The following is a 12,502-nucleotide window of genomic DNA, read 5'->3' as shown; positions in this document are numbered from 1 at the left end:
CCCAGAAGGCGCCAGGCGCCGTCGTGGGCGCGAAGCCCATGTGGTCGGTCGGTCGAGCGCACGAAGCCGGCCCTGTCACTTTGGATCCATGATGACTGTATCCGCAGAAAGAGCGCAGATCATAAATAACCACAAATCACGAATGTTATAGTAGTGAAGCCTTGGAAGCAAGCTGCACGTTGCGGTCGCGCGCACGGTGTCGATCGAATGGAAGTGCAGAACGCGCTCGCAGACTGACTGATGAGTCTGTGCGGACACAACTGCAACAGTACGCACACGCACGCAGCATCCATCACAGATAGCAAAGATCCTTCCTGCAAAGTGCCGGCAGAAGCGCCGGCAAGCACCTTTCGCTGCGTCTGCAATCTTGTTCCCGCATGATGCTGCTAGATACGCCGCTTTTCACCCGCGTTGTAAGCTTTCCGGCCAAAGTCACGAGTGTGCACAAAGTCCTGTTTGCATCGTCACTTGCTTCCTGCGAGCCTAGCTGCTGTGGAGTCTGGTGTGAGTCGACAGGTTTGGGAGTCATGAGTCTTGAGTAGTAGTAGCAGCGACGCGCGGGCTTCCTTCCTCATTCACATTGTGCACGTGCATGCAGCTTTCCCGCCGGCCCGCGTCCGAAGCTGAAAGCGGAGCACAAAGCGGAGCTCGAGCATGATCCTTGCCTTCATTTGAAGAGCTACGCTCGACTCTTCTGGACTCGTGACTGCCAGCATGACGCACCGCCCACCTCCACCGACTGCGGGTCCTGCGCGCTACAACATCTGCTGTGCTGGATAAGGTTAGACCGACGCGGCAGGAGCGGGCCCCTCTTGCTAGCAAAGCTTTCAGCTCGCCTTTGTTCTTCTGGCAGCGTTGAACAATAGCTGGCGATGAGGTATCCATGAACAGGATCACAAGCTCACTGCGCCGCCCCTCCACTCACGCAAGCTCGATACGGATATCCATCCGTATCTTCCGCTCCAATTTAACCCCTGCTTCTAAAGTGCGAGGCGGGCCTATGTTATTCCAAATTCGGTTGCCCGCTCAACTCGGGTCCTCGCTTTGCGTTGAGTTGCATAACCCAGTTCTTCTAGCGCGCGACGCTCAGCGTGGGGCCGCTCCGGAGTGCGTGCGCACAAAGATACGGATTTGTGATCGTCATCTTGAGGCCCGCTGCCCTGCGTGCGGTGCATCGTGCAACGAGGGACGCGCAAGGCTCTGCTTCCACCTTCCTCTCCAGCAAAGTGATACTGGCATACAAAGGAGAAGTGCGGTGGCCAGCACATGCCGGACGAGCGAGAAGGGTCGCATGCTTTGCAAAATACTGCCTACAAGTCGTTTGCTCTGAATCTCACAGTTTCTTGCCCAAGAAAATCTTCTCGACTGAGCCATCAAAGCAGCCCGGCACTCGATACAGGACGTCGTAGCCGCACTTCTTGTAGAAGCCCTCAGCTTGGAAGCTGAATGTGTTCACCGTCGCAAACGTTGCCCCGCGCTTGCGGCCGAGCGCGTCTACCGCTGTCATGATCTCACGTCCGAGCCCGCTGCCTCGATGCTTATCATCAACCCAAAGAAGCTTGACTTTGAGAACCCCACCGGCAGCTTGGAAAATCATCCTGGTGCAGTCAGCGAGGATGTCATCATCTGGGCAAGCCTTGGCCAGCGCTGCAACTCACAGTGTCCAGTACATCCGGCAGAATATTTCGTTGATATCGGTACTCCTTGGTCATCTTGTTCGTGAAGTCCCACAAAGAAGGGGACAACGTCGTAGATGAAGCCGCTGACAAGGTGGTGTGGCGGTAGCGGTCCGCGCAGCGCCCGCCGCTTCAGAAACGGTCGACTCCGCGATGTACAAGCCCGCGCATGGACCTGACACTTACTGCTGCTTGCTGCAATCATCCAAGGCAGCTCTCACCGCCTCACCTGCCCCCTCGGGTACCTTGTCAAGGATGAGCAGCTCGTGCCTCATGCTTGCCATCCTGACTGTACACGCCGAGAGCTTGAGAGCTCTTGTCTGTTGTCTCGAAGGCAAGACCGAGTTTCTGGAGCGCACCAGACGGGCGACACCGGACAAGTCAAGAGGTCAGAAGAAGCGAAAGTGAAATCGGTGCCCGAGACAGGCGTAAGCCTGGCTCACAAACCCAAGGACGAAGATTGTTGCAGCTGCGCGCCACGCCGAGGACGTTTGTAAATTCAGTAGGGAGAAGGCATTGAAGATGCGTGGATCTAGCGTTGGGCTTTCACAGTCAAACAGTATATACTCTTGAATGAGAATGACGAGTGCCAGGTCGGTCGTAGACGAGGCTAGAGTCGTGGTCTGGTCCGTGAGCGTATGCCATGGCGCTGTGGAGAGCCGCGCAGGCAAAGGTTAAAAGTCAAGAAAGCACGTGAGTCGCGGTACATGAATGCGTCTTTTGTGGTGGCACGTGATGCGCCCTCGTTGCGCTGCACGCAGATCGGCGCGTGACGAGCTTCATGACGTCAGCCAGGGTGCACTCACGACTGCACGAGGGCACGCACCCCGCACGAGCCTACACGCTTGTGTCTCCGCCGTTTTGGGCATTCGTATGCAGCTATGCTAAGCCACAACAACAGCCGTGAAGTCACGAGTATACACAGCTACACAGCAGGGACGACAGAGATCGAGCTGCTGTGATCGCAGCCCGCCCAGCCTCGAGCTTTCCCCGCGGTTTGGGAAGGCGGCCGCCCTCTTCAGGCAAAGGCCGGATGGCGGAGCGAAGGAAGGGCGGTTGACCGCTGACGCCCGCTGACGCCAGCGTACGCCCGCTTGGCAAGGCGTCCCCGGCAGACGGCTTGCGTGCTATACAAAGCGGCTGCCCATGAGAAGGAGGAGGAGGTAGCAGCAGCAGCATCACGGTGCACCAGACCCTAAGCAAGCCAACTTCGCCTCATCGACCCTGCTCCTTTCTTGATTGTTCCACACCACACACATCTTCATATCCCTTAGACTTGTGATCCCCACTCACAAAGTCTTCAACCCTTCGCCCAAGATGGTCTCCGCTGCTGAGCTCAAGACTGACAACACCTCCCGCGTTGGCCTCGTGAGTAGATGTCTGTCGCTTGGCTTCACAGAGCGCCTGGACACTGCCGAGCGTACGATACAAACGCTTGAATGAAGTGTTCGCTGACATGAGCAATCCACTTGCAGGGCCTCGCTCGCTCGCTCATCACCCCTGATGCTCGCACCTTCACGCTGCTGGCTTGGGGCGCCGCATTCGGTACAGCCGTCTGGCAAAACTTCATCAGCGCTCCCATCGCTTACAGCACCTTGCCACGCAAGTCTTTCGGGGAGTTGCAGGTGAGTGTATGCGCACACCATTGGCTCTGGCGAGAATCGCCATGCTCATGCTTGAGTTCTCGTTCTTGCAGGCTGCTTCGCTGCCCGCCTTCTTCACCCTCCAAGCTGGTGCCGGCGGTGTCCTGCTCTACTCTCACCTGCGCGACTATCCCTTCATCAAGCACACCGGTTTCGATATTCTTGACCGCGCTACTTACGTCGCATTGACTCTTGGAACCACGATCGGTCTGAACCTTGCCAACCTTTTCATCGTCTACCCCGCCACCACCAAGCTCATGAGGGATCGCCACCGCCAAGAGCGCGCCGAGGGCAAGGAGGCTGATGACCCCACTGTACGTCCAGCAGTCTTGGATTTGCGCGCGCGTAAGGCGGACAAGGAAGACTGACACACATCCCTACTCTCCTCGCGACAGGCCTCTGACAAGCTCAAGACTCTGTCCAAGGAGTTCATCGCTTCTCACAGCCTGAGCGCTGGCCTCAGCCTGGCTGCCTTCGGCGGCCTCGTCTTCCACGGCTTGGTAAGTACAACAGTCAGTCGCCAGCTTTCATCGGAATCTCGCTGATGCCCCACGATCCTTTTCTTCTTTCCTTTTCCTCTTTAGTGGCTCGCCCGCTACGGCTTCTCCGAGGCCGCACTCAAGAGATTGGGTTGAGCAAATTCTTCTCCTCGTGACTAGGCCGTTAGAAAAACGACGGACACGAACAGTAGACTAAACGAAACGCTGGGAAGAAATTCGCTTCGCAATGATGAAACACATTCAAATTGCCTTCCGAGCCGTGATACTCCCGAATGTGACCCTTGAGCCCGAAAAAGCGAGCTGCGATCCTGCTCGGAACGGTAGTTGGCACACACACTGCTAGCAAGGCGACCGATGGGTATTACAGGGAGCTGAGAGACAGCTCCGGAGACGTGCGCAGTGCGACCTAACAAAGTTTTGGCGGGATTCAAGATGGTAGAGAAGAGAGAGGAGAGTGGCTCGAGCAGCGTAGCACGGTAGCCGTCCTGTACGAACATCGTGACCGCAGAATGCGCTACCGAGCTCAGAGCCATCAAGGCATGCTGCACACGATAGCGCATAGCGATCGTCGGCCCACCTCAAAATCAGAGACGCGGCGGGAAAGTAAAAGAAACTAATTGAAAGAGAGTGGGGAGGACTTGAAAGAAAAGATTGAAGATCTCGGCGGCGCTGTATATCGCCTTCCACGGAGGCAAGTCCAGGTGCGAAGTCTTTACAGTCTGTGACCAGGCACAAGCGTGAAAATGACGGTAAGAGCAGCGACAATCAGAATTACGAGGAGTAGGACGCCTGCAGCCCTCTTTCTGAGCAGCCGCTTGACGTAGGGCTCCTTGACCTTGATGAGGTGGAATGGCGTCGTTTCGCTCCTCATCGCGATGACCAAAAAGGGATCGAGCTCGTACTGATGCGACATGATCAAGATGATGGCGACGCTGAATGGTAGGATGACCCAGAGTCGCTTGACGTGGCCGACGTCCAGGAAGATGAAGCTGAAACCCGTTGCCAGACCTGCCCAGAGCGCCAGCAGACCCAAGCTCAGGCGCACCAGCGCAGAGATGGGTGTCAAATTGCCAAAGGCTTTGTGTCGCAGGAAGCGGGGGAATACGTCTGCTTCCATGGTGCGGAAGACGTACCTACGGACGACGAAGCAAATGCGATCAGACTAAAGCAGACGCAAGGGAGTGACTGTGACTTACTCTTTCTGCGAGTGAAACATGTCCGGCACGCGTGCAAGAGCTCGTTGCTGCTCCTCGTCGTGTGGGTGAGGCAGTTGAGTGCTCGAGATGGGAAAGTGTGGAATGCGCAGTTGAGGTGGGAGGTAGATCTCCTTCTCGCTTCCGGGTAACAGGTACCTCGCATATATGCGCTCTGCCGACGCGATCAAGTCCACTCTGCTGATTGCCGTATTCCTAGCGAGAACGGTAGGTGCAACGCTTGCCCTCTTCGCGAGGTTGCTCCTGCGTTGCGATCTCGTTTCGTCCTGATTCTCACCGCTCTGAGGCCTCTCAGATCCAATGTCGCCCTGCCCGTCAGCTCCAGGCGCACGCTCGCCGAAACCCTGAGGGCCAGACCTGTGGAGCTCGCCACCGTCCGCTTCCCATCCCGGCTGGTCCCACGGTTCTTCCTTATCATCCATGCTGCCCCTCTGCTCTATGCCGTTGACTCGATTATAGATGCTTCCCCTTTGACGCGCCTCCCTGTAGTATCCAGGCCAATCATCGCGCACATCCACCCCGGTACGTTTCAGATCTTTGAAGTAAGCGCGGCAAAGATTTTCATGCTGCTGCACGTCAAGCCAGAAGTCGAGGCTGTCCTCGCTACCTTCCCGTTGCAGGAACAGATAGTAGCAGTACAGGTCGACAGGAGGCAAAGTTCGTCGAGCCAAGACCTCTGCTAGGGTCGGCAGTCGCTTGCGTGAGGCTGAAGATGACAGGGATAGGGTGCGTTGGCCAGAGGGGGACGGCGTCTCCCTAGGTCCCTCGCGCGGCGGTTGCTTTTCGGTTGCCATGGTGTGTTTTGCGGACGCTGGGGTTCACGTGTTGTGAGAAGCCACGCGCGAGGTCTGTCGCGATTAGCAGGAAGGTGGTCAAGATAGACGCAAGCACGGGGTGGGATGATAGTGACAAGCAATCGAAGCTGCACTGGAACCAGCAAAGGATGGCGGGCTGATTGATGGATGCGTTGGAATGGTGAGGTTGAGAGAAGATGGTGTAGATATGGACGAGGACCTGTAAAAGAGCGTGGATCTGCGATCGTTGCACTGCAAGCAACGGAGAGAAGATGAAGCTTGGTGCGGCGCGGCGCTCAACTAGTCGGTGTGGGATAGAGCACGCAAAGGGTCTAGCAAAGCGCTGTTCAGAGTGCTGGTGCTAGTATTACTAGACAATGGTGAAGCAAGGACATCCTGGGGAGGGTAATGATGGTAATAGTCGAGGATGTCGGCTACGGGTTGATCACACGCTTGTTGTGGTTGTTGACGCCTTTCACCCGCAGGCCCCCGCGTTCCTCTCGCCAGCTATCAGCCCGTCTTGAAATTGTCTCAACCGACGCGTCCCAGCGCCTCGCTCAGGAGACGACAGGCATCAAATCAAGATTAACCTTGAATGGCCGGTGTATTGGTAGAGCGGCGATTTTGGATTGCTGCTTATAAAATCTCTCAACGCCTCGGACGCGCATGCACTTGAAGACATGTAGCGCAGCTTTTAGTTACGTCAAAAGTGAATTGTACTTTTGACTTGCTCCTAATTTGGGCGCGTAGAATTCTGGATGCTGTGGCAGGGGCTCCGCTGCGGGCGAGGCAAACACGCTGCGCGCACGTAGCGTTCGCCTGTTGCGTGTTGCTGCTGCTTGCATGCAAAAGAAAGCTTCAAATTCTTCTTTCAGCAGCCCGCCGTGGCGCGGGCGATCGTGCCGTTGGCTGCGCTAAATCAACGTCTGCCTAACGCTCTGCATGGCTGTTCGCTCCATGCAGCAGGTCGATTCAATGATTGGATGGCGTAAAAAGCCAGCAGCCAGGACATTCACACAACCAAAGCTCGGGCTGCCCTGAGGTCAAAGACGTCTGCCCTTGCTGTCCATCAGACTCTACGCAGGGGATGAAGAATGACGCCGCGCGAACCGACGACGGCTCCGTCACTTGTGAGCGGTGGACACACATCGGAGAGAGAGGCGAGCCATTTCCGCGCCTCGTCTCTGTCAACCCGCAAGCGTGATTTGATTATGAGACAGTTACAAAAAGGTCGCAAGTCGACTGCAAAGCATGTGCCGTATGCCATCGACACTGAGACGCGGCCCTCAATACCGAAAGTCTGGTCCGTTATTAATCGCCTTGCGGTACTCAATCTTCTCCACCTTGACCTCTCCATCTATAAGCTGATAGACGTACGTGACTACTACAGCGCCTTGTATATCCAAAACTGAAAGTGAAGGAGATGTCTTTGTGTCAGATCACACGTCTGAGGCGTTAGCGAAGCCGGTCGACTCACGAGCGAAGCTTGGCGTAGGATCTGGCGCCGCAGTTGGCTCTACGGGAGGCTCCTTCTCCTCTTCATCGTCATCATCGTCATCCCCCGACTTTGCCTCTGCACCTGTCTCTGACCCGTCCTCTTTCACATCCTCTGATGTGGTTTTCCTGTCCGCCGCGTCCTTCTGCGTCTCTTGCGTGACTTCAGTCTTCGTCTGCTGTGCCGCATCGCCCTCAGGGGACTTCTTAGTTGCCTCCTCCTCCTCCTTAGCATCTGCTTTCTTCTCTTGCTCTGCCTCGGAAGCTTCGCGGGCCTTCTCAGGCTCCTCCTTCATCAGTGGCCAGACGGCGCTCCATGCACCAGTGGCGCTGCCAGGGTTGATGAAGAATCTGCCTTCTGTCTCAAAAGCCTCGAAACGATGCGTGTGGCCTGATAAAAGAATGTCGGCATCCATCGCCCGAGCTACGCCCGCAAGGGCATCCGCATCTCCAGCAGGTACGACTTGGTGTCCGTGCAGCACGCCGATGCGGAGCGGTGGATGGTGCAACAGAAGCGAGGTGGGAAAGTGCGGATTCTGCGAGTAGGAGCGACCACGGAAGCTCGTGGTGAGCTACCTCTTATGTAACGACCTTCCATGTTGGCTTCGAAGTGACGTCGCTCTCGGTCACCATTTGCAGCGCACTAATTGGACGACTCACCTCGTCCCAGTCACCCTTGACAACGTGCACGTCCGCTGCCAGCGTCCTCAAGTAATCGTACGTATCCTTATCGCACACATTCCCAGTGCAGATGATCTGCTGTATCTTTCCCGGCACCAAGAGCTTTCTGAACTTGCTCGGCAAATCGTGCGCTCTGTGCGGGAGGTGCAAGTCGCCTGCGAGGAAATATGGCATTAAAGAGGTTGAGCTTATGCGCGAGCAGTGTATCCTGAGCCGATGGAGCTCACCAATGACCAAGACGAGCATCTTCGCACGAGGAGTCGAGGCAGAACGGCCGTGGGACGCGTACTTTGGTTCGATGAGGGCTTGATCTGGCTTCGGTCAAGTCGGGACGGCCCTTGAGCGGTCCTTGGTCGACGAGGCTTCAGATGCTGCAAGGGGCTGAGACTGCGGTGTCGCTAGATCTCGACTGCACCAATAATGTATGCGATCAATGCTGCCACATCACTCAAACCTCGCTAGGTGTTGGGGCTATGGTCGGGGCCGCTCGATGCGCGTGCAAGCGAAGCAGAGGCTCGCCGATCACAAGCATGGTGGAGGCAAGAAGGCGGAGGTGGGCATGAATATGAGCACGACTCCTGACCACGTAGCAGATTCTTAATTCATAGCATGCATGGAGACTCAAGACTCACGCACGACTCTCTTGGACCGATCGCGTCGAGTGTCACGTTTCCATGTTCGGGAAAGATGTCCGTGCGCGCCTCAAGATCTGGATGCGGGGCAGCATCAGTAGCTGCTGCTGCGTGACTGCTGCTGCTTCTGCTTGCAGAGCGCGCTTCGTGGCGCAGTGCTTCACCCGCTCGAGCACATAGAGCATACAGAGAGGTACGTGGGGCAGTGAGACGGTCCAGCGGCTCAGACGAGATCTCGATCGACTGGAGCACCACCATATACACTTGTCCGCTTGTGCCACGGCTCCTCTGCATTCTCAGGAGAAGCTCGCCAGCTTGAGTCAAGTCCAATACAAGCGCACGTCAAGGCGCACCGACTGCCAGCTGCTGCTCCAGTGCCCACCGCTTCATCTCCCTCGGCTTCTCCCAGAGGGTGACCAGTATGGCCCTCTCGCTAGCATCAACCCTCCCTCGAAGGCTTGCAAGCTCGCAATTCAAGCTTCTAGGCTCACCGCTCCGCGCCGAGCTCGCTGCCCGGAATGCTCCTCAACTTCAAGCTAGAGGCTACAACGTAACCCCCGTTAGCCGAAAGCAGGATGCCGAGCCTAGGCAAGGCCTCTTCAAGGTGAATGAAATACAAGCTTGCCTTGCATCGAGGAGCGGCCATTCTGACGTTGCCATCATCTCGCTGCCCAATCACCCCCACTTCTTCCAGTCTTTGCTGCACGGCTCCGACACAGCTCGCGGCGAGGGCATGACTGCGCAGTCTCACAGCACAGCGGTGGGCAGGAACAAGTACGTGCACGAGATCTCTCGCGTGGCTGTCCAGCCAGCACACGTCGAGGAATACAAGAAGGTACTTGCAGAGCATCTGCCAAAGATTGCCTCCGATCCATCCCTTGGGGCGCGCTTGGTTGGAGCTTGGGAAGTTGTTGTGGGCGATCTCGAGACTTTCTGTGAGTAGCTTCAGTCTGCCGCAAACTTCCCACCCATCACAGTCTTGCATGCGCTCTCTGCCTTTCAAATGAGCGCTTTCTCCCGTCGCTCTTACCTATGGCATCGCTCGTCTCACGTCAACTCATGACTGCGCTCGTTATGCAGATATGGTTTGGGAATTTGATGGCTATGCGGGATATGATGCATCTACCAAGGCCCTCGCCCAGTCCGAGGTGAGTCACTCAAACTTTTCCTCAGAACGCCTCTTACGCTTACTATTGCTGATACTCACACCTCACTGCTTCGCAAAGGTCTGGAACTCGCTGCAGCGTTCAGTCAGGCCTCTCATTGCCAGTCGCAGCAATTGGATGGCGCAAGAATTCGGCTTTTGGCAGACCAGTCCACCCAATGACAAGATGGGTGGCATCGTAGAGTGGAGGACATATCATCTCAAGGTAAGTTCTAGGCGATGCATGAGTCCGGCACATACAGTACGAGGCTGCCCTTACACTTAACATTTACCTGCGGCCCGTCTTTGCTCACTTCTCCGCTCAGCCTGGTATGCTGTTGGAGTGGGAGACCAACTGGCGCCGTGGCCTCGAGGCGCGAAGGAAGTTTGTAGAGCCGGTCGCCGCTTTCTTCACGCAAGTGAGTCGAAAGTGGAGGCGCGATGTACATCTGTGCCCTGCGCTGAAGCGCAACCATCTCCCGTGCCGGGCCTAAGATCGGTGGTCTGCACACCGTTCATCACCTCTGGCATTATCCAGACTTGGATACCCGAAAGGTGACGCGCGAGGCCGCTTGGCAAGTCGAAGTGAGCTGCACAGTCTTCGTCAAGACTTGTGCAACCATTGCTCAGCTGATCGAAGTGTCCCACCGCTCTCTCTGCGCTCAGACCTGGAATGACACGGTCTCGCAGACAGTCAAGCTGATCGACAAGATGCACGCGCAAATCATGAAGCCGCTACCTTTCAGTCCGCTACGATGAGGTAGCAGATCAGGTAACATCGAGCCGTCAGGACGGTGATCAATCCTTGGGTAATGTAGATCAATCCACATCGCCAAGCGGCGCGCTCTTGTCCTGCAGTGAACGGTTGATCTTGCTGCGCCGGTATCGCCGAAGTGATTCGCCCATAGGGTTGAGCCACTTGACGTTGAGGTTTGCGCCATTCTGTTACCATCCGGACATGTACCATGCCAATCGGCAAAAACTTTACTAAAATCAAGGTGTACAATACCGCGACCCTCAATTGGCTCGGTGCAAGGCGTTCGGTGCTCGTTCCGATCGCAAAAGATCCGCACTGCACTCGTACACCTACTGCTGCTGCGCATGCTGCTGTGGCCTGAGCCTATCTCAGGACAAGAAGATCCAGATACATAGCGGGTGCCAGTGAATTGACGATCAGCAGCAGTCACAGACTGATGTGTCAAAATTTGAATTCACAGCGTGTCTGTTTATATCTGCTTGCACGTGTTTTGGCGGCGGTCGGCGCAGGTGAGGTCGCGTCTCACACCCAGCACACTTGCTGCTTCTGCACAGCCCCAAAGTCAAAGTTGGAAGGAGGGCAGCACGCGGGAGCCGCCGTTGTGGTTCGCGCGAACATGACCATCGCTGCCACGACTTCTCCCTTCGGCAGTCGCAAGATGAACAGCGCTCATCGCTCCATACGTCCACGCTCACTTCGCTGACCTGTCACACCGTCATCCCAAAGCGTGCCCCTTGCTGAGCGTGGCTTAGATGTGCTAGTCGCTGCTGCTGCAGCTGCCTTCACCATCTCAAACGTGCCTTGCATGCTGAGCTCCAGACGAGCGAGACAGCACTCGCGACACCGACTGAAGCGTCTCAGGTCGGCTTTCACGAGAACAAGACTCTGACAGCAACATATTTCCCGCCGCCCTCGCGTTACACTCCAGCGTTCGAGCACGCGTGACTGTGGCATTCCGGATGGCATTGTCTCTCTTGCCGCAGCTTCATGCCATCCCAGTTGCAGCAGAAATAGCATCTAGGAAGCGAAGAGGGTTGAAAGTAGAAACACCTGAGCTGTCGCACCTCTCCAGCAGCGGGAACGACCATGATAGCCTCTCCTATTGCAGGCGCGCCCAGGTCTGCTCTCACCCCTTCAGCTAATGACACCGCCGCTGCTGCTGTCTCCACCTCTGCCCGCTCTGCGCTGACTTCAGAGGGCGGCGGGCCATCCGGAGCAAAGTCACCTCCGCCTCTATCCCTGCTAGTGGTCGGCGTAGCATCCAGGAATGGTTTCAAAGGCAAAGGCGCGAGCGAAGATCTCAATTTGGCTTTGGCACCTTCTCGAGATCGACCGATCAACACGAATGGGAGCGCAGGGTCCGGGGCCAATTCGCAGGAGCCGGGGGATTTGCAAAGCCTGGACGAGAAACTGTCTTTGGTCGAAGGCATCCTGCCCGCTGTGCTCCAGCTGCAGCAGAAGCTGGCACAAGGAGCCAAAGCTGGCCCCTACGCATTGTGGGAGAAGCCAGCAGAGGTGCAGGGCGGATCGCTTGATGGGGAGGAGGCCGCGAGGAATCCAGGGGGGTTGGGCTCTGGGTGGGCACTTGGAGCTACGGACGACGATGCTATGGCATACGCGACAGACGAAGCACTCTTATCGAATCTCAGAGCTAGAGTGCCAACGCAGCTCAACAAGGACATTGTCGCGGACAGACGGGTCTTGGAAGGGATGTATGCGAGGGCACGAGCTGCGGTTAGAGCTCTACCTCCACAGCCGTTGAGGTCGTTCGCGGAGGCGGAGCACTTCGAAGACAACAACACCTTGGGCGACCGAAGCGAGGAGACGACCGCACAAGAAGCTCGAGAGCTGACGGAAGCGCTGGAAGCATACGAGGAAGCGCTCAGAAGGGCGGCGCAACACCTTGCCCAGGTCGAATGGAAGGACGACAGGCAGGAGACACGAACCATAAAAGCGGTAACAGTGCT

The 12,502-nt window shown here is 56.6% G+C and overlaps 6 protein-coding genes across 6 annotated transcripts; 2 read left to right on the top strand and 4 right to left on the bottom strand.

The window, feature by feature from the left end:
• Positions 1-1,098: 1,098 nt before the first annotated feature.
• IE81DRAFT_320701 (hypothetical protein) lies at positions 1,099-2,311 on the bottom strand. Its single transcript, XM_025513108.1, has 4 exons — positions 2,120-2,311; positions 1,863-2,024; positions 1,659-1,762; positions 1,099-1,584 (listed from the first exon to the last, which is right to left on the bottom strand). The coding sequence occupies exons 2-4, from the start codon at positions 1,958-1,960 to the stop codon at positions 1,334-1,336; spliced, it is 453 nt and encodes a 150-aa protein (XP_025372258.1). The 5' UTR covers positions 1,961-2,024; positions 2,120-2,311; the 3' UTR covers positions 1,099-1,333.
• Positions 2,312-2,574: 263 nt separating this feature from the next.
• On the top strand, positions 2,575-4,066 carry IE81DRAFT_320699 (hypothetical protein). The gene is made up of 5 exons (XM_025513106.1): positions 2,575-3,044; positions 3,152-3,301; positions 3,373-3,633; positions 3,715-3,819; positions 3,904-4,066. Exons 1-5 carry the CDS (start codon positions 2,994-2,996, stop codon positions 3,952-3,954), a joined length of 618 nt encoding a protein of 205 aa, XP_025372257.1. The 5' UTR covers positions 2,575-2,993; the 3' UTR covers positions 3,955-4,066.
• Positions 4,067-4,531: 465 nt separating this feature from the next.
• IE81DRAFT_333506 (regulator of G protein signaling superfamily) lies at positions 4,532-5,827 on the bottom strand (the record flags this gene model as incomplete). The annotated part of the gene is made up of 2 exons (XM_025515375.1): positions 4,532-4,952; positions 5,016-5,827. 2 exons carry the CDS (start codon positions 5,825-5,827, stop codon positions 4,532-4,534), a joined length of 1,233 nt encoding a protein of 410 aa, XP_025372256.1.
• A 1,059-nt stretch (positions 5,828-6,886) lies between these two features.
• IE81DRAFT_320697 (Metallo-dependent phosphatase) lies at positions 6,887-8,556 on the bottom strand. Its single transcript, XM_025513105.1, has 4 exons — positions 8,230-8,556; positions 7,982-8,157; positions 7,305-7,857; positions 6,887-7,235 (listed from the first exon to the last, which is right to left on the bottom strand). Exons 1-4 carry the CDS (start codon positions 8,246-8,248, stop codon positions 7,114-7,116), a joined length of 870 nt encoding a protein of 289 aa, XP_025372255.1. The 5' UTR covers positions 8,249-8,556; the 3' UTR covers positions 6,887-7,113.
• A 254-nt stretch (positions 8,557-8,810) lies between these two features.
• Positions 8,811-10,950, top strand: IE81DRAFT_320696 (NIPSNAP-domain-containing protein). Its single transcript, XM_025513104.1, has 7 exons — positions 8,811-9,238; positions 9,329-9,569; positions 9,715-9,782; positions 9,861-10,004; positions 10,105-10,197; positions 10,274-10,363; positions 10,445-10,950. The coding sequence occupies exons 1-7, from the start codon at positions 9,056-9,058 to the stop codon at positions 10,535-10,537; spliced, it is 912 nt and encodes a 303-aa protein (XP_025372254.1). The 5' UTR covers positions 8,811-9,055; the 3' UTR covers positions 10,538-10,950.
• A 142-nt stretch (positions 10,951-11,092) lies between these two features.
• On the bottom strand, positions 11,093-12,121 carry IE81DRAFT_229403 (hypothetical protein). The gene is made up of 2 exons (XM_025511115.1): positions 11,666-12,121; positions 11,093-11,552 (listed from the first exon to the last, which is right to left on the bottom strand). Exons 1-2 carry the CDS (start codon positions 11,963-11,965, stop codon positions 11,205-11,207), a joined length of 648 nt encoding a protein of 215 aa, XP_025372253.1. The 5' UTR covers positions 11,966-12,121; the 3' UTR covers positions 11,093-11,204.
• Positions 12,122-12,502: the final 381 nt, after the last annotated feature.

Source organism: Ceraceosorus guamensis (assembly GCF_003144195.1).
Source record: "Ceraceosorus guamensis strain MCA 4658 unplaced genomic scaffold IE81scaffold_7, whole genome shotgun sequence".
NCBI lineage: Eukaryota > Fungi > Basidiomycota > Exobasidiomycetes > Ceraceosorales > Ceraceosoraceae > Ceraceosorus > Ceraceosorus guamensis.
This window is presented reverse-complemented; position numbering and strand designations above follow the sequence as displayed.